Source organism: Gymnoscopelus braueri (genome assembly GCF_963280865.1).
Source record: "Gymnoscopelus braueri genome assembly, chromosome: 2".
Lineage (NCBI taxonomy): Eukaryota > Metazoa > Chordata > Actinopteri > Myctophiformes > Myctophidae > Gymnoscopelus > Gymnoscopelus braueri.
Genome location: NC_137604.1, coordinates 1,035,521 through 1,057,136, shown reverse-complemented (window position 1 = coordinate 1,057,136; position 21,616 = coordinate 1,035,521). Strand labels below are relative to the sequence as shown.

At 39.1% G+C, this 21,616-nt stretch overlaps 1 protein-coding gene across 1 annotated transcript in view; it reads right to left on the bottom strand.

Annotated features, from left to right (window-relative positions):
• Positions 1-938: 938 nt before the first annotated feature.
• The window catches only part of LOC308077898 (calpain-1 catalytic subunit-like), a 44,434-nt gene continuing 23,756 nt past the window's right edge, over positions 939-21,616 (bottom strand). Inside the window, exons 15-23 of the mRNA XM_080418882.1 lie at positions 17,476-17,515; positions 16,442-16,504; positions 16,269-16,326; positions 15,924-15,988; positions 12,899-12,967; positions 11,955-12,033; positions 11,658-11,771; positions 3,464-3,522; positions 939-1,781 (exon numbers count right to left, since the gene is read on the bottom strand). Of these exons, the coding sequence (XP_080275008.1) occupies positions 1,755-1,781; positions 3,464-3,522; positions 11,658-11,771; positions 11,955-12,033; positions 12,899-12,967; positions 15,924-15,988; positions 16,269-16,326; positions 16,442-16,504; positions 17,476-17,515 (574 nt within the window). The 3' untranslated portion in view covers positions 939-1,754. The remainder of the gene's footprint in view (positions 1,782-3,463; positions 3,523-11,657; positions 11,772-11,954; positions 12,034-12,898; positions 12,968-15,923; positions 15,989-16,268; positions 16,327-16,441; positions 16,505-17,475; positions 17,516-21,616) is intronic.

The following is a 21,616-nucleotide window of genomic DNA, read 5'->3' as shown; positions in this document are numbered from 1 at the left end:
AAATCACTTCACGTCTATGACTCAGACAGGCGTCTCAGTAAGTTAAATAAAAAGGAGGTTTGGTGTAACAAGGGTTATGGATTATTTTGTGATCAAGGCAGAATTATGTTTTACTCACATGGAAAAAAAAAAGATTAATCATTCATTCAATTAATAAATACATAAATAATTAAATACCACTTCTGTCCAGACCGTTAAATATACTCTCACTCTTACTCAGATATAAGCAGTATTACTTATATGATATTCTTACTCAGATACTTATATGATATTCTTACTCGGATACTTATATGATATTCTCATAAGTCTCTCCTTTTAGAGTGTCGTTAGCATTTCATATAATTCTCCCATCATGCAACATGGGTCATAGCAGCAGGTCAAAGGTCAAAGACACCGTGTTCATTTTGTCGACTAAAACCAAGACGATAAATGTTGGTCGACAAACTAAGCTATGATGAATAAAATATCAAGTACCTACTTAGTGGTTCTCTTTGGTAGAAATATGTAACTGATGTAGTTTAATGGTATAATGTGTAGTAACACAGTGTATAATGTATACTCTGTAGTAACACAGTGTATAATGTATACTCTGTAGTAACACAATGTATAATGTATACTCTGTAGTAACACAGTGTGTACACATACATGTAACTGACCTTCAACAGGCTCTCTATGCACAGCAGACATATTGGACAAAAACTAGGCCTCTTCCTTACTTTCCTTCACAGGTTGTTACAATGATACTAATGAAGGCTCTGTTCCATTCTGGTTGTTACAATGATACTAATGAAGGCTCTGTTCCATTCTGGTTGTTACAATGATACTAATGAAGGCTCTGTTCCATTCTGGTTGATACAATGATACTAATGAAGGCTCTGTTCCATTCTGGTTGTTACAATGACACTAATGAAGGCTCTGTTCCATTCTGGTTGTTACAATGATACTAATGAAGGCTCTGTTCCATTCTGGTTGTTACAATGATACTAATGAAGGCTCTGTTCCATTCTGGTTGTTACAATGACACTAATGAAGGCTCTGTTCCATTCTGGTTGTTACAATGATACTAATGAAGGCTCTGTTCCATTCTGGTTGTTACAATGACACTAATGAAGGCTCTGTTCCATTCTGGTTGTTACAATGACACTAATGAAGGCTCTGTTCCATTCTGGTCAAACAGAGTCAGGGTGTTGACTCACTGGAAACACTCTGCTACACCAGTGGGTCTCAAAGTGTGGTCCAGGGACCCTCATGGGTCCTTCAGGGGGTTCCAAATGGACCCGTAACAGCCTTCATTAGTATCATTGGTAACACCTGTGAAGGAAGTAAGGAAGAGGCCCGGTTTCTTTACACTATGTCTGCTGTGCATAGAGAGCCTGTTGGTCAGTAAGGGACAGACAGACATATAATAATAATAAATACAATAAATAACTATTATTTTTGGCTGTGAAGGTACTCTTTTACAACAATAAATTAATTGATAAATTGCTGATTATTAGTGGACTGATAGTTTAATTAGTGGAGCATAACCGTATAATAGTTATAATCATGTAAACTAATGTCTCTATGGAGACGGTATGGATATATGTGGATCATCATGCTAGTTGTTGCTAGTAGTACTGCAGCTCCATCTAGAGGTCAGGTGTGGTGATGCGGCGCTGCATCAGAGGCACAGAGAGAGAGAGAAAGAGCGCCCCCCAGTGGTTGTCGACTACTTCCTGTTGACTCGTAGAGATCCGGCCAATCACCGAGCTCCGTCAGCCACACATGGTCATGTAGAGCCACTGTAGACACAAACAAAAAGTAACTAAGTACGATCATTTACTCAAGTACTTTACTTAAAGGAACACTTCACACATTTTCAACGTTATCTTCATATAATTGGTCCTCACTAAATGCTCATTATAATATTATATCTTATCTTCATATAATTGGTCCTCACTAAATGCTCATTATAATATGGCATCATTTTAAGGCATATCGTGTAGGAGCACTAATAAGAATTGCGCAATATCAGCCGCACGCCCCCCAAAAAAATCTTATTTTTTTGGGTGGGTTTGTTGATTTTTGGGGGGATAATTCGGTTATTTCGGTTAATTCGGTTCGCATCGCGCTCGCGGTGGCCGCGAGGTGCGGGGGACTGGACTGATTTTATTATTTATTAATAATAATTTTGGCTGAACTGAATAGTGGGGGGGACACAGTGTCCTTTAATTAAACAGGCGCCGACGCCACTGCTGTATCATCATGGTCATAAACAAATAGCTGAAACCATGTCCCACATCTTAAATGGGTGCCATGTATACAGGGGACTCTACAGAAGTAGGCATGACAGAATAGTGGATCTGATATCAAAAGATATCTCTTCTATTTTCAGGTCCTCCATCATGCTGTATAAGCATTCTACTGTGAAGCCGAGCATGTTTAACCTGTGTAATGATGATTCTGTGTTCTCTAACATTATAACATGTTTAGCCTGTGTAATGATGATTCTGTGTTCTCTAACATTATAACATGTTTAGCCTGTGTAATGATGATTCTGTGTTCTCTAACATTACAACATGTTTAGAATGTGTAATGATGATTCTGTGTTCTCTAACATTACAACATGTTTAGCCTGTGTAACGATGATTCTGTGTTCTCTAACATTATAACATGTTTAGCCTGTGTACTGATGATTCTGTGTTCTCTAACATTATAACATGTTTAGCCTGTGTAATGATGATTCTGTGTTCTCTAACATTACAACATGTTTAGCCTGTGTAACGATGATTCTGTGTTCTCTAACATTATAACATGTTTAGCCTGTGTTCTCTAACATTATAACATGTTTAGCCTGTGTAACGATGATTCTGTGTTCTCTAACATTATAACATGTTTAGCCTGTGTTCTCTAACATTACAACATGTTTAGCCTGTGTAACGATGATGACCATAGGGAGGTGTTCATTCTCGAGGTCGGCTGTACTTTTGATAACAGCTTAGAGGAAGCCTTCCTAACCAAAGTGCTAGAGCAGACCATCTCTCAGCTAGGCTACAGATGTAAACTTTTGTTTTTTATCTTTGGTAGTCTAGGACACAAGGGGCCTGCAAATGGCCGGCCTCTCCAAAAGGAGGGCTAAACAATTAGCAAGGTACTGCTCTATATCAGCTATTATAGGAAGCCGCTCAATTTTACGAGGCGTTGTTTCCTTTACCCATGATTGTTGTCCGCTGTGTTTGACAAGTATGCCATCTTTTGTTTTGTATGTAACAATGCTCTGCTTTACATGCACTTTGTAACTGGCTGTTTTCCCTTCATCTGACTGCACTGGCAGTGTTTATGTCCTTTGTTCATCTTGTACTTCTTATTATGTGGACATAAAAAAATATTTCAAGTGTGTGTGTGTGTGTGTGTGTGTGTGTGTGTGTGTGTGTGTGTGTGTGTGTGTGTGTGTGTGTGTGTGTGTGTGTGTGTGCGTGTGTACCTCAGTGATGTTGAGTTGTGCCGTCCCAGTTTTCTCCCGATCCAACTGCTGAAAGGCTTCTGTAATACACAATAACAACAATACACAACATTAATACACACACAACACTAACACACTGTAGTACAGAATAAAAACAACACACTGCTTTACTACACAACCCAACAAACTGTCACTACACACCTTGGGAAAGCCCAATCCATTCTCTTTGGGACCAAACATTCCCTCAGTAAGATGAAGGTTAATGACTTCAAGGTCAAAGTCGATGACACAATCATCTCTAGCAAAGAAGAGATGACCTATTTGGGTTGTATTCTTGACAAATACCTGACAGGAGAAAGCATGGGGACAAAGGTGGTCAAAGGAGTAAACCAGAGAACCAGATTTATGGAGAGTTTCCTCTTTTGACAACAAAAGTGCCCTCAGGACCCTCTCAGGGGCCCTGATTCAGCCCCTTTATGACTATGCTAGCTCCTCTTGGTACTCCAACATCTCAGTGTCACTGAAGACTAAGCTTCAAACCTCCCAAAACAAACTGATTCCAGTACTTCTCAGCCTGGGGCCCATGACCCACCTTTCTCCCACCCATTGTGCCAGCCTAGCATGACTCAGGGTAGAAGACAGAACACTCTGCTTTACTACACAACAACAACAACACAACACAACACTAACACACTGTAATACACAACAACAACAACAACACTCTGCTTTACTACACAACAACAACAACAACACTAACACACTGTAATACACAACAACAACAACACTCTGCTTTACTACACAACAACAACAACAACACTAACACACTGTAATACACAACAACAACAACACCCTGCTTTACTACACAACAACAACACAACACTAACACACTGTAATACACAATAACAACAACACCCTGCTTTACTACACAACAACAACAACACTAACACACTGTAATACACAATAACAACAACACTCTGCTTTACTACACAACAACAACACAACACTAACACACTGTAATACACAATAACAACAACACTCTGCTTTACTACACAACAACAACAACACAACACTAACACACTGTAATACACAACAACAACAACACTCTGCTTTACTACACAACAATAACAACAACACTAACACACTGTAATACACAACAACAACACCCTGCTTTACTACACAACAACAACAACAACACTAACACACTGTAATACACAATAACAACAACACCCTGCTTTACTACACAACAACAACAACACAACACTAACACACTGTAATACACAATAACAACACTCTGCTTTACTACACAACAACAACAACACAACACTAACACACTGTAATACACAATAACAACAACACTCTGCTTTACTACACAACAACAACAACAACACAACACTAACACACTGTAATACACAATAACAACAACAACACTCTGCTTTACTACACAACAACAACACAACACTAACACACTGTAATACACAATAACAACAACAACACTCTGCTTTACTACACAACACAACACTAACACACTGTAATACACAATAACAACAACAACACTCTGCTTTACTACACAACAACAACAACACTAACACACTGTAATACACAATAACAACAACACCCTGCTTTACTACACAACAACAACACTAACACACTGTAATACACAACAACAACAACACTCTGCTTTACTACACAACAACAACACAACACTAACACACTGTAATACACAATAACAACAACACTCTGCTTTACTACACAACAACAACACAACACTAACACACTGTAATACACAACAACAACACTCTGCTTTACTACACAACAACAACACAACACTAACACACTGTAATACACAACAACAACAACACTCTGCTTTACTACACAACAACAACACAACACTAACACACTGTAATACACAACAACAACAACAACACACTGTAATACACAATAACAACAACACTCTGCTTTACTACACAACAACAACAACACAACACTAACACACTGTAATACACAATAACAACAACACTCTGCTTTACTACACAACAACAACAACAACACAACACTAACACACTGTAATACACAATAACAACAACAACACTCTGCTTTACTACACAACAACAACAACAACACTAACACACTGTAATACACAATAACAACAACAACACTCTGCTTTACTACACAACAACAACAACACTAACACACTGTAATACACAATAACAACAACACTCTGCTTTACTACACAACAACAACACAACACTAACACACTGTAATACACAACAACAACAACAACACACTGTAATACACAATAACAACAACACTCTGCTTTACTACACAACAACAACAACACAACACTAACACACTGTAATACACAATAACAACAACACTCTGCTTTACTACACAACAACAACAACACAACACTAACACACTGTAATACACAACAACAACAACACTCTGCTTTACTACACAACAACAACAACACAACACTAACACACTGTAATACACAATAACAACAACACCCTGCTTTACTACACAACAACAACAACAACACACTGTAATACACAATAACAACAACACTCTGCTTTACTACACAACAACAACAACACAACACTAACACACTGTAATACACAATAACAACAACACTCTGCTTTACTACACAACAACAACAACACTAACACACTGTAATACACAACAACAACAACACTCTGCTTTACTACACAACAACAACAACACAACACTAACACACTGTAATACACAATAACAACAACACCCTGCTTTACTACACAACAACAACACTAACACACTGTAATACACAATAACAACAACACTCTGCTTTACTACACAACAACAACACAACACTAACACACTGTAATACACAACAACAACAACACACTGTAATACACAATAACAACAACACTCTGCTTTACTACACAACAACAACAACACAACACTAACACACTGTAATACACAATAACAACAACACTCTGCTTTACTACACAACAACAACAACAACACAACACTAACACACTGTAATACACAATAACAACAACAACACTCTGCTTTACTACACAACAACAACACAACACTAACACACTGTAATACACAATAACAACAACAACACTCTGCTTTACTACACAACAACAACAACACTAACACACTGTAATACACAACAACAACACTCTGCTTTACTACACAACAACAACACAACACTAACACACTGTAATACACAATAACAACAACACTCTGCTTTACTACACAACAACAACACAACACTAACACACTGTATGTAATAGATAATGGCGGAGGGAGAGGGTCGCAGCACGCCAGCTCCGACTTTCAAACGTTCACGGCTTAAACCTGAAGTCTACAAAACAACTGACGACAAAATCATTGTGGAGGATGAGTTACTACACTTTCTCTCTGCAAGGATCAAAACTTTGAGCCAAGATGAAATCGTACTGTTGGCTACGAATACGTTCGACACCGAGGGGATTGAGGCGTCTAAGAAAGTGTTGTTCGAGTTGTGCCCTGCTACCACGCAGAGGAACATAGCCCACAAAGGGCTGCATAAAGACGTGAATAACATTAAACTGTGTCTCAAAGTGTTGAACGAATCTGGGGAGAATATACCTAGATTTGTATCACATTATTTGGAGGATTTACCGCCGGTGTCGTTTACCAGCATTGACACAACTTCTCTGCTACGGAGAATGGAGCAGCTATATGCGGAAGTGTGTTCTCTGAAACGTGTCGCCCAGGTCCAGACAGAGGTATGCGAGCATATGAATGACCGGGTGGCAGCATTAGAGCACCGTCCTGCTGAGCGAGCTGCGGGTCTTGGTGACCCGGGGCTGGAGCCTGCTACGCGGCAGTTGCGGAGCGAGGTATCCAGCTGTGGCATAACGCTTGGGACGAGTGCGACGGAGCCGGAGACGAATGGTTCGAGGACAACAGCGACCACGCCAGGGATGAGTGCGGCGAACCAGGCTGCGGCGGGAGCGGCATCATCACACAGTCCGGGCGGAGAGGTGGCGACGGCCTCGGGGACCGTGAAAAGGTCTATCGATCCGGAAATCCCATCCTTCAGCCTGGTTGTGAAAAAGGGCCGGCCCCAGCAGGGGTCGGGGCTTGCCTCTGCTCTAAGGGGGTCGCGAAACGCTGGCAACAACAATGGACGGGCCAGGAGGCCAGGTGTTGCTCCCATCGTCGGCACCAGTGCTGTGAGTAGCATCAAAACGGTGCAGACCAAACTCGTGAGTGTGTTTGCTACCAAGTTCTGTCCTGAGTTGGATGCTGACACACTTTCTGTGTATCTTAAAGACAAGCTCAATCGTGAGGTTACATGTCACAAGATTGTCATTGCTCATAGCAGATTTGGATCTTTTAAAGTGACTGCGGAATGTAAAGAGGTTGGGGAGATGTATGCCCCTGAGCTATGGCCAGAAGGAGCGCTCATTCGACGGTATTATGAACCGCGCAAGGCTGGGACTGTCGGGGCTGCAGTGAAGATCAACGTGCAAGCAAGTAATAATATGCAGAATGGGCTTACGGCCGATCAATGCGCCTAGTCTGCTATGCGTGTTGGTTTTTTTAACTGTCGGGGGCTGCGCCTTGGTAACAGTGCAGGAGACGTTGCCAGACGCGCACAAGTGGATAAACTGTTGCAATGCTGTGACATCTTGTGCCTGCAGGAAACGTTCCTACCTAAACAGGACTTGGGACAGTTGAACTGTTTTAATGACGAATTTCATGGTGTGGGGGAGTCAACAACTGACCTCACCTTGGGTATAGTGAGGGGAAGGATCCCTGGAGGGGTGGCCATTCTATGGCACAAAAAGCTTGACTCTATGATTAAGGTCATTAGACTTGACACAGATTGGTGTATAGCTGTGGAGTGTAGAGTAAACAACAAAGTGGTCACTATACTTAATGTTTATACACCATATGAAAGTCAACAGAATGAGGATGAATACCTGAACAGATTAGCTTTTATTAATTCTTTTATTTTAGACAATCAAACTACCTGTGTCTATGTCATGGGTGACATGAATGCCGACCTCTCTGATAAGCACTCAATGTTTGCTAATCATATGATTAATTTCTGTGAGGATAATAACCTCATAATATCCAGTCAGGTGTTGTTGCCTGCAGAAAGTTACACTTATATAAGTGAAGCATGGCACACAACTTCTTGGCTCGACCACTGTATCAGTACTGCTGATGCTCATGCTATTGTAGAATCTATGGAGATTGTCTATGAGGTATCCATGTCAGACCATGTCCCTGTAGTGGTAGTGCTTGATGTGGACAGACTTCCTGAAATGACCAAAGAGAGTAATAGTGCCGTTAAAACAAAACTAGATTGGTCCAAACTCTCAAAAAATGATGTACTGACTTATTTTGGGAGAACTAATGATCTGTTCAGTGATGTATTGTTGCCCTATGATGCAATTTTATGTGCCGATGTAAACTGTAAAATAAATAATCATAGCAAGGACCTCTGTGCTCTCTATGACTGTATAGTGGGGGCTATGTATGAGGCCAGCAGACCTATTTTTCTGCAGAAGAATAGTATCAAAAAAGTAAAGCCGGGGTGGAACAAGTATGTGGCAGCCCATCACGCAGAAGCTAAGCAGGCCCATAAGGCATAAGGCGTGGGTCCTGGCTGGTCGCCCCAGACAGGGACCAGTCCTGGACCATAAAAAGAATACTAATACTCTTTTTAAATCAGCTGTGCGCCATATCGGTAGGCACGAGGCTAAAATGAGAGCAGATTCTATGGCTGACAAGCTACTTGGCCATAATGTGAATGGGTTCTGGAAGGAGGTGAGAGCTCTAAACAGAAATAATGCTATCCTACCTTGCAACATGGAGGGTGTCTCTGGGGAGGATAATATAGTAGAGCTCTGGAGGGAACACTACTACCAGGCATTTAATTGTGTCAAAAGTGACCCATATGAATTGGACAACATTATTAGTAGTTCTGCCATTGGTTTCTCAGCTAATGAGGTTCGTAAAGCTATAGAACAGTTAAAAGATAATAAAGCTAGTGGCTCTGATAATATCACTGCTGAGCACCTTAAACATGCCAGTCCTAAGGTTGCGGTCCTTCTGGCTATCTGCCTTACTGGACTTATGACTCATGGGGTACTGCCAAATTCCATGTTGTCTGTCACCCTGGTGCCCGTGATTAAAGACAAAGCGGGCAAGGTGGGGAGCTTGGACAATTACAGACCTATAGCTCTCGCTAGTGTAATGTCCAAGGTCCTGGAAAGAGTCCTATTAGATCGACTTTCTTCTTTTTTTAATACTACAGACAATCAGTATGGGTTTAAGGCAAAGCATGGTACTGATCTTTGTATATATGCACTGAAAGAAGTAATTAAAAAATATAGAAGCCAGAATTCCTCTGTCTTAGTGGGTCTGGTTGATGCGTCACGTGCTTTTGACCGGGTCAACCATCAGAAACTGTTTTTAAAGCTAAAAGAAAGGGGAGTGCCTGATAGCATTACACGCATCCTGGCATACTGGTATGCCAACCAGAGTATGCAGGTCAGATGGGGTAGTGGGGTATCGGCTCCCTTTTCTGTCAGTAATGGGGTCCGGCAAGGGAGTTTACTCTCCCCAGCCCTGTTCAATTTATATATGAACGATCTCTCTGTCCAGTTAAATCACTGTAATACAGGTTGCAAGATTGGGGACACCCTAATTAACCACCTGTTGTATGCGGATGATCTGGTTATACTTTCTCCCAGCAGTGCTGGGTTTCAACAGCTGCTAAATATTTGTACAGAGTATGGTGTAACGTTTGATGTCAAATACAATGCAAAAAAAAGTGTGGTCATGGCATGCAGGACAAGGGAAGACAAAAACCTTTCCTTTCCATCCTTCTACCTTGCTGGGCAAGTGCTACCTGTGTGTAGCAAAGCTAAGTATTTGGGACATGTCATAACAGACCAGTTGACGGATGATGATGATCTGTATAGGCAGCGTCGAACACTTTATGCTCAAGCTAATATGCTGGGGAGGAAATTTAATTTCTGTTCTGTTGAGGTAAAGGCTAACCTCTTTAGAGCTTACTGTACTCCCTTATATACTGCCCCTCTATGGGTTAAGTTTAAGCAGGCTAGCTTGTATAAACTACAGGTTGCCTATAATGACTGCTTGCGGCTACTGATGAGAAAACCTAGGTGGAGCAGTGCTAGTGAGCTGTTCTGCAACCTGGGTATTAGCACTTTTCAAGCTCTTCGGAGAAATCTAATGTATAAATTTATGTGTCGGTTGAATGAGTCTCAGAACTCTATTATTGGATTATTGGTCAATCCCTGCCACAGTGATACTCGTTATCAGTCTCCTTTCTGGGAACACTGGTACGACTGCCTTATTTATAGATGATGTTTTACGACTGTACTGTCTAATATTTTTGTACTTTTATATGTTTTTATGTGTCTTGGTATTATTGGACCATGTGTCTGCTAAATAAAGTTGATTGATTGATTGATTGATTGTAATACACAATAACAACACTCTGCTTTACTACACAACAACAACACAACACTAACACACTGTAATACACAATAACAACAACACTCTGCTTTACTACACAACACAACACTAACACACTGTAATACACAATAACAACAACAACAACACTCTGCTTTACTACACAACAACAACACAACACTAACACACTGTAATACACAATAACAACAACAACACTCTGCTTTACTACACAACAACACAACACTAACACACTGTAATAATGAATAATAATAGTATAATAATAACTAGTATTTAACTATAACCAGTATACTCACTAAACATGGCCTCCAGTTTCACCATAATATTATAAGCAGTATTTAACTAGTATATAACTATTAGTTGTACGAACTCTTGTTTTATTGTTGTATTGTTTTATTGGATCTTGTTTAGTCGATACTTATTTGTTTTAGCTCTTGCTCATTTGATTTAGCTATTTTTGTCTCATCTGTTTATGAAAGTAGGTAGCTGATATATTGCACTTTTACCTTAGCACTAGGTATACTCTTAGTTGCTTGTTTTTGCAGGAAATGCACTTAAGACTTCTGGTGATTATTAGTTTTCTTCCCTACCTATGTTCAATGCACTTATTGTAAGTCGCTTTGGATAAAAGCGTCTGCTAAATGACTGTAATGTAATGTAATATTACATAACTAGTATTTAACTATCATATAACCAGTATACTCACTAAACATGGCCTCCAGTTTCACCAGGCAGCAGGTAAAGTTGTCAAAGTCGATGGTTTCTCCATCAGCGTATCTGGCAACCAGCATCTGGTACAACCTGTTGTTCAGCTTAAACCCTGAAAACACACACACACACACACACACACACACACACACACACACACACACACACACACACACACACACACACACACACACACACACACACACACACACACACACACACACACACACACACACACTTATAGCTATAAGATGAAATGACACAGATGTCTGTTTATTTTCATTAGTTTTCTTACCAGCGTTTTCCAGAGCCAGTCTCATCTCGTAGGAGCTCATACATCCAGATTTATCCAGATCAAACTCCCTGAACACCCCCTGAACAGAGTAAAGAAGTACATTTACTCAATTACAATAACTAACCTAAGAATAACAAAAAAATAATCTTAGATGTTTGAGATGTTAAGTGTGCCTGCTGCTCGCTAAGCCTGTGTGACCTTGTGTTCGGGAGGTAGGGTCAAATAAATGATTATAGTGGGGGGGGGATTTAAATATGACCCACTTCCTGTGGAGGAATGGAATTCTGGTCTTCATTGATGGACCGGAAGTGAACAGATCCACTTCCGGGTTGCACCATTGAACTCCACCCTCCTCAGAGACTGTGTGGGTGAAGTTTCAAGGCAATCAGACGAACCAGAAGTAGAAAGTAAAAAAACAGCCTGTGAATGATCCAAGCACCACGAAGAAGAGTACACCCAGAAATCACGTGATCACGGCAAAAAATATAAAAATAAAATAAAAGTAACATTTTCTCTGCTTTGTGTTTCTGCTGTTTTTCAAAAAACAAGCCTCATTCAAACGGCCATAGCTCTGGAATGGAGGATCGCGGCCGGACACATTTTGCCCCTATACTACGACAGCCCTGTGTGTGTAATGAGCCGATCACCGTGAGGACGGAGGTCACGGAAAATATTCATGATTTCTCAAAGGTCAGTAAAAATCACCGTTTTCGCTGACAAGGGGACCGGAGACGGATGAATGAATGAATGAATGAATGAATGAATTCCTGGCAGTGAATGAGTTAATAATTAATGGTCGGGCTCGATTCGGGTCGGACACAAAGCTGTCGCTAACGGGACGGGATGAAAAGAATCAGCCCGATCCCTGCTCTGGTGTGTGTGTGTGTGTGTGTGTGTGTGTGTGTGTGTGTGTGTGTGTGTGTGTGTGTGTGTGTCTGTCTCACCAGCCACTTCCTGATTTTATTCCACAGAACCTGAAACTCAATGACACCCAACTTGGCACTGCCGTCTTTCTAATAGACACTGTTAAAGAATATACACACTATTTACTACACACTGTTAAAGAATGTACACACTATTTACAACACACTGTTAAAGAATGTACACACTATTTACTACACACTGTTAAAGAATATAAACACAATATCTACACCCTGTAAAGAATGTACACACTATTTACTACACACTGTTAAAGAATATAAACACAATATCTACACCCTGTAAAGAATGTACACACTATTTACTACACACTGTTAAAGAATATAAACACAATATCTACACCCTGTAAAGAATGAACACACTATTTACTACACACTGCCGTCTTTCTAAATAGACACAGTTAAAGAATGTACACACTATTTACTACACACTGTTACAGCGGCGGACTGGCCATTTGGCGTACCGGGTAAATGCCCGGTGGGCCAAAGAAAAAAAAAAGTAAAAAAAAAAAAGATTATTACGGTCATTTCCGGGTCGCGCGGCCCAATTATTAGTTACGTTAATGTTTGGGCTGGGATGCTTTCCAGCAGGGGTCTCAGTGCGGCTGCACAGTTCATGTGCAGGGCTGGGCGTTATCCGCAAAACACCTACACTACCCGTTACATTATGCATAGGTGTGGTTTGGGCGTTACAATGATAAAAACCAATCACTGAGCCAGATGTTATTACCTTTAAGAGAACACTTTAACCATTATCCACAATGCAATTTTCGTGGCTCTCCCTCTCTGCCAGTGTTGCCTGGTCAGCTTATTATAAGCCACGTTGGGCTTATTTTTCTGTGAAGTTGCTTGTAAATAATGGTAGTTGCGGGTTGCGGTTGTGAGCCTGTAGATCGTCTATTTTCTATATGCACCTTGTTTAATAGCCGACATATATAAGTTTAAAGTGCTCATGTGGCCTATAGTCGCTTGTTTTCATAGACCTGGTTGCTTATTCCTCTTGCAAAATCGATATGAAGTCTGCTGCCGCACCGAGGCGCTCCAGCATTGGACTTGCGCACTCCTTAATCCCAAATTAGTGGGTTTAGCCAGTTCGGCCCTTTTTAGGGCCCTAGGACTTTAGACTTTAGACTAGGACTTTAGACTTTAAAGGATACATTCATGAGGCTGACCATGGCTCTACAGGACTAGACTAGGACTTTAGACTTTAGACTAGGACTTCAGACTTTAACACTCGCGTGACTAGCCGGTCAATCTGGACGATTTTGATAATTTAAAGAGGATTATCTTCTCTCATGAAGTTCCGAGGAAATTCCCCTTTCATGACTTTTCCTAACTATTTGATTCAAATCATCTGTTTTTTTTTTCTGAAACGTATTATAAATATGAAATTAGCACCATACATACCATCCCAGTCGTTATATTCCGGCTAATTTGACCGCTCTCCCCCAGGGAAGAGCAGTTGACACCTCGAGACCCCCCACAGACCGGCAAAGCGAGAGAGAGAACTGCTGCGCAGCGAGTCTACGTTGCCATGTCTGCTTATTATAAGCGACTTTGGGCTTGTTTTTCACGTCTTTCTATTATTATTACTATTATTTTAATTATATATATAATTACATTATAATGGTAATAATTTTCTACTCTTTTACTACTTTTACTCCACTACAATTATTTGAAAACTTTAGTTACTAGTTACTTTGCAGATATAAATATCTTTTCATACTTGTTTAGATTAGAGCTTCATGCATGTCCTTTTGTAAATGATTTTTTATTAGGTAAATATTTATATAGAACGGTCTAACCAGGGACTGGGGATGCAAATTAGCCTCGGCTATAAACCCCATATACAATGCAATGGTTTCATGTTTTTATAACTTGACTCATTGTTTTTGTATTGTCCTTGTCAAATAAACATAAATAATAATAATAAAAAGGACTCACACATCAAATCACAAATCATGATGACATATAGGAGACAGACAGAAATACACTGCTTCATGCCTCACTGTTTTCTCAGGGCACAACGCATGCAGTAACATTTTCATAGACCTGACTGCTTATTTCTCTCGCTAAATTTGGCAACCCACTTTCCCTTTCACAGCAAAGCGGCTGAAAAAGATCAGATCTACAAGCATACAGCTTGTCACGCAGCAACTGTTTTATGCTTGAAGATCAGATATTTTGCGCAGGATTGAGCACATGTGTGAAGCATACCGATGTGTTTGCTACAGATCACGCTGTTTATAATGCTGCGCCAACAGATCTGATCTACAAGCATAGGGCTCGTCAGGCAGCGACTGTTTTATGTTTGTAGATCAGATATTTAGCACAGGAGTAGAGCAGGAATGAGCACATTTGTGGAACATAGCGATGTGTTGACTTGTTGCGCTGACAGGGAGGAGGAGAGGAGACGCTTTTGTCAGCGACGTGGACAGCTGATAGAAGCGGCGGAAAAAGATCATACCTACAAGCATACAGCTTGTCACGCAGCAACTGTTTTGTGCTTGTAGATCAGATATACAGATCGCGCTGTTTTACACGCTTTTTTAAATGAATATTTTACATACAGGATCTGCAGTTACCATTACAAGTTAGGCTGCTGGGTCGCAAGACAAATTTCAGTGTGAACTGACAATAAAGTATTATTGTATCGTATCGTATCGTATCGTATCGTATCGTATCGTAGTTAGCCTATAATGTTTCTGCCTGCCTGTAACAACACATAATGTGAGCTCACTGAGAAGAGTGGAATTTAAATGTTAATAGGTATTTAAAAGACAATGGAATCCCCCGCTGTGCCCAGCAGCGCGGGGGAGAAGGTGTTGGGATCGTCTGAGCCAGAGGGGGAAACACTGGCCAATAAAATAGCAGGAAACGATCGGTCATTATGACATTATCTCAGGCTGTGTGTGGGATAGCCTGATGGCCGTCGCGGAAGTGTTAAAGGATACATCCATGAGGCTGACCATGACTAGACTAGGACTTTAGACTAGGACTTTAGACTTGGACTTCAGACTTTAAAGGATACATCCATGAGGCTGACCATGGCTCTACAGGACTCCATGCTGAAACCATCTGTCTGCAGGTCTCTGTCTGTATTCATACATTAAATACATACATGATAACATATGAATACATCATAACATTATATTAACACATTTAACACTGATCAATACATCATAACACTGGGTCAATAAATACATCATAACACTGGGTCAATATATATATTTAAATTATAAAGTGGTTGATTGGACACTTTGAAGACATGTATGTTAACATATATACAGTATATAATATTGTGGGTTTTAATGGATTCATTGAATATGTTTAATATTTATACATTTTACGTATACATATTTTTAACAGAACTTACGTTTGGACACGACTCTGTTGAGAACCGTCCTCAACTCTCTGACACTGATCTCCATGTCCTGACAGACAGACAGACAGACAGACAGACAGACAGACAGACATAACGGTGTTAATTATCATTATTATTACTATTATAATTATCATAATAATTATTCATATTATCATCAGACTCACGTCTCCAGACAGCTGTGAGAACATGGCTCTGAAAGAATCATCAATGTCGCTCTCTGTCACCTCCTGGTGGTGAAAACACAACGTCGCAGTTTGAGACACAACAGTTTTATATTATTATCTATAATCTATCCTATAATTATGAAACTATATAAAATTGCCTACAGTTAAACAACTAAAAATGGGACTGGTCTTCAAAATTGTAAATGCAGATTTGCCCGAAAAGCCCCCTATACCCGCTTATCTGTCTAAATACCTCGAAAAAGTTAGTGACACCCACAGTCACGAAACTAGAGGGAGCGTAAACCACAATCTGGTACCACCCACCCATAAAACAAACATGGGCAAATTCTCCTTCTACAGTACGGCCACCAAGGTATGGAATAGCCTAACCCCATCCCTCAAAAAATGCAGTTCGCTGGGCTCATTCAAAACAGCCCTAAAAACCCATCTTTCTGGAGGCCATAAGAGGAGGTAGTACCAGTTTCCCGGTAGACAGACGGCCCCCTCCCCTTTTTTTGTATATATTTTTCATTGTTCATGCTTTTTTTTTTTTTTGTACATAGTGGTATTTTTTCTCTGTATTTTTATGTTGATTTGAACTGTTTGGTTGCTACTATATATGTGTATGAAATTAATTCAAGGACCCCAACGGAAACAAGTCCACAAGGACTTTTTTGGTCGGACCTTTCAAACAAAGGTATTATGAATGTAACTGTGTTGTTTTACATTCTTTTGCCTAATACAAATTTCAATCAATCAATCAATTAACAGGGAGGGCGGGCCGTGGGCCGTGGACCATGGACTGTGGACCATGGACCGTGGGCCGTGGTCACTAACGTAACATGCAGACCAGTGATCCGCACTAAACTTGACACAAACACTGGTCAGGGTCTCAAAGAGCCAGAAATCAGAATAGTCATCTCCCCCTCCCAATGAGCTGTGGCGTTCCTCAAGGAAGCATACTAGGGCCTTTACTGTTCCTGATTTACGTTACACACACACACAAATACAAGATCAAAGATCGTCATGGTTACCTCGTCATCCAGATTAGCAACAATCTCGTCATCCAGTTCCCTGTTACGCACGCACGCACACGCACACGCACACGCACGCACACACACACACACACACACACACACACACACATTAGTATAATGGACAATAATCAATAACATCTTGTAAATCACGTTGTTTTTTAACTTGTGAAATGGTTCTGCATAATGAGTACTAGGTTTTGGTTCAGAATATTTCGAGGCCAAAAGACTACTTTTGTACTTTTACTGAAGTGTATTTTGAATACAGGACTTTTATTGAGTATTGAGTATTTCTACATTTCAGTATTGATACATTTACAGTGCCTTGTGAAAGTATTGACCCCCCCTTTACTTTTTACACATTTTGTTATGTTACAGCCTTATTCAAAAATCGATTGAATTCATTGTTTTACTCAACATTCTCCACACTATATATACCCCATAATGACTAAAAAAAAAAAAAAAAGGACTGTATGGAGGCACAGATCTGGGGAAGGTTACCAAAAAACTTTCCACAGCATTGAAGGTCCCAACAAACACAGTGGTCTCTATCATTGAAGGTCCCAACAAACACAGTGTCTCTATCATTGAAGGTCCCAACAAACACAGTGGTCTCTATCTTTGAAGGTCCCAACAAACACAGTGGTCTCTATCATTGAAGGTCCCAACAAACACAGTGGTCTCCAACATTCGTAAATGCAAGAAGTTTGGAACCACCAGGACTCTTCCTAGAGCCGGTCACCTGGCCAAACTGAGCAATTGGGGGATATCTTGGGTTATTGGTCAGGGAGGTGACCAAGAACCCTGTTACTGAAACATATTCCCACAGCATGATGCTGTGACCACCATGCTTCTCTGTAGGGATGGTGTTGGCCAGGTGATGAGCGCTGCCTGGTTCTGTCCAGACATTACACTTGACTTTCAGGCCAAAGAGTTCAATCTTTGTTTCAACAGACCAGAGGATCTTTTTTTTACTCCAAATGGTCTTTCATGTTCATTTCACTGAGGATTGTCTTCCGTCTGGCCACTCTACCATGAAGGCCTGATTGGTGGAGTGCTGCAGAGATGGTTGTCCTTCTGGAAGGTTCTCTCATCTCCACAGAGGAACACTGGAGCTCTGTCAGAGTGACCATTGGGTTCTTCGTCACCTCCCTGACCAAGACCCATCTCCCCCAATTGCTCAGTTAGGCCAGGTCAACGTACAGTGCCTTTCACAAGGCACTGTACGTCAGTACTTCATCAAACACAGGTGAGGACTACTGACCAACTAGATAAAATGAGCTGTCTACAAAAACATCATAGAGAACATAATACACTCACTGTGTCTGTTACTCTACATAATAAACTCACTGTGTCTGTTACTCTACATAATAAATAAGCTCACTGTGTCTGTTACTCTACATAATAAATAAACTCACTGTGTCTGTTACTCTACATAATAAATAAACTCACTGTGTCTGTTACTCTACATAATAAATAAACTCACTGTGTCTGTTACTCTACATAATAAATAAACTCTGTGTCTGTTACTCTACATAATAAATAAACTCTGTGTCTGTTACTCTACATAATAAATAAACTCTGTGTCTGTTACTCTACATAATAAATAAACTCTGTGTCTGTTACTCTACATAATAAATAAACTCACTGTGTCTGTTACTCTACATAATAAATAAACTCACTGTGTCTGTTACTCTACATAATAAATAAACTCTGTGTCTGTTACTCTACATAATAAATAAACTCTGTGTCTGTTACTCTACATAATAAATAAACTCACTGTGTCTGTTACTCTACATAATAAATAAACTCTGTGTCTGTTACTCTACATAATAAATAAACTCACTGTGTCTGTTACTCTACATAATAAATAAACTCTGTGTCTGTTACTCTACATAATAAATAAACTCTGTGTCTGTTACTCTACATAATAAATAAACTCTGTGTCTGTTACTCTACATAATAAATAAACTCTGTGTCTGTTACTCTACATAATAAATAAACTCTGTGTCTGTTACTCTACATAATAAATAAACTCTGTGTCTGTTACTCTACATAATAAATAAACTATGTGTCTGTTACTCTACATAATAAATAAACTCACTGTGTCTGTTACTCTACATAATAAATAAACTCACTGTGTCTGTTACTCTACATAATAAATAAACTCTGTGTCTGTTACTCTACATAATAAATAAACTCTGTGTCTGTTACTCTACATAATAAATAAACTCTGTGTCTGTTACTCTACATAATAAATAAACTCTGTGTCTGTTACTCTACATAATAAATAAACTCACTGTGTCTGTTACTCTACATAATAAATAAACTCTGTGTCTGTTACTCTACATAATAAATAAACTCACTGTGTCTGTTACTCTACATAATAAATAAACTCTGTGTCTGTTACTCTACATAATAAATAAACTCTGTGTCTGTTACTCTACATAATAAATAAACTCACTGTGTCTGTTACTCTACATAATAAATAAACTCACTGTGTCTGTTACTCTACATAATAAATAAACTCTGTGTCTGTTACTCTACATAATAAATAAACTCTGTGTCTGTTACTCTACATAATAAATAAACTCACTGTGTCTGTTACTCTACATAATAAATAAACTCTGTGTCTGTTACTCTACATAATAAATAAACTCACTGTGTCTGTTACTCTACATAATAAATAAACTCTGTGTCTGTTACTCTACATAATAAATAAACTCACTGTGTCTGTTACTCTACATAATAAATAAACTCACTGTGTCTGTTACTCTACATCATAAATAAACTCTGTGTCTGTTACTCTACATAATAAATACACTCTGTCTGTTACTCTACATAATAAATACACTCTGTGTCTGTTACTCTACATAATAAATACACTCACTGTGTCTGTTACTCTACATAATAAATAAACTCACTGTGTCTGTTACTCTATATAATAAATAAACTCTGTGTCTGTTACTCTACATAATAAATACACTCTGTGTGTCTGTTACTCTACATAATAAATAAACTCACTGTGTATGTTACTCTACATAATAAATAAACTCACTGTGTCTGTTACTCTACATCATAAATAAACTCTGTGTCTGTTACTCTACATAATAAATACACTCTGTGTCTGTTACTCTACATAATAAATACACTCTGTGTCTGTTACTCTACATAATAAACTCACTGTGTCTGTTACTCTACATAATAAATAAACTCACTGTGTCTGTTACTCTACATAATAAATAAACTCTGTGTCTGTTACTCTACATAATAAATAAACTCTGTGTCTGTTACTCTACATAATAAATAAACTCTGTGTCTGTTACTCTACATAATAAATACACTCACTGTGTCTGTTACTCTACATAATAAATAAACTCTGTGTCTGTTACTCTACATAATAAATACACTCACTGTGTCTGTTACTCTACATAATAAATAAACTCACTGTGTCTGTTACTCTACATAATAAATAAACTCTGTGTCTGTTACTCTACATAATAAATAAACTCTGTGTCTGTTACTCTACATAATAAATAAACTCACTGCGTCTGTTACTCTACATAATAAACTCACTGTGTCTGTTACTCTACATAATAAATAAACTCTGTGTCTGTTACTCTACATAATAAATAAACTCACTGTGTCTGTTACTCTACATAATAAATAAACTCACTGCGTCTGTTACTCTACATAATAAATAAACTCTGTGTCTGTTACTCTACATAATAAATAAACTCACTGTGTCTGTTACTCTACATAATAAATAAACTATGTGTCTGTTACTCTACATAATAAATAAACTCACTGTGTCTGTTACTCTACATAATAAATAAACTCACTGTGTCTGTTACTCTACATAATAAATAAACTCACTGTGTCTGTTACTCTACATAATAAATAAACTCTGTGTCTGTTACTCTACATAATAAATAAACTCACTGTGTCTGTTACTCTACATAATAAATAAACTCACTGCGTCTGTTACTCTACATAATAAATAAACTCACTGTGTCTGTTACTCTACATAATAAATAAACTCACTGTGTATGTTACTCTACATAATAAATAAACTCACTGTGTCTGTTACTCTACATAATAAATACACTATGTGTCTGTTACTCTACATAATAAATACACT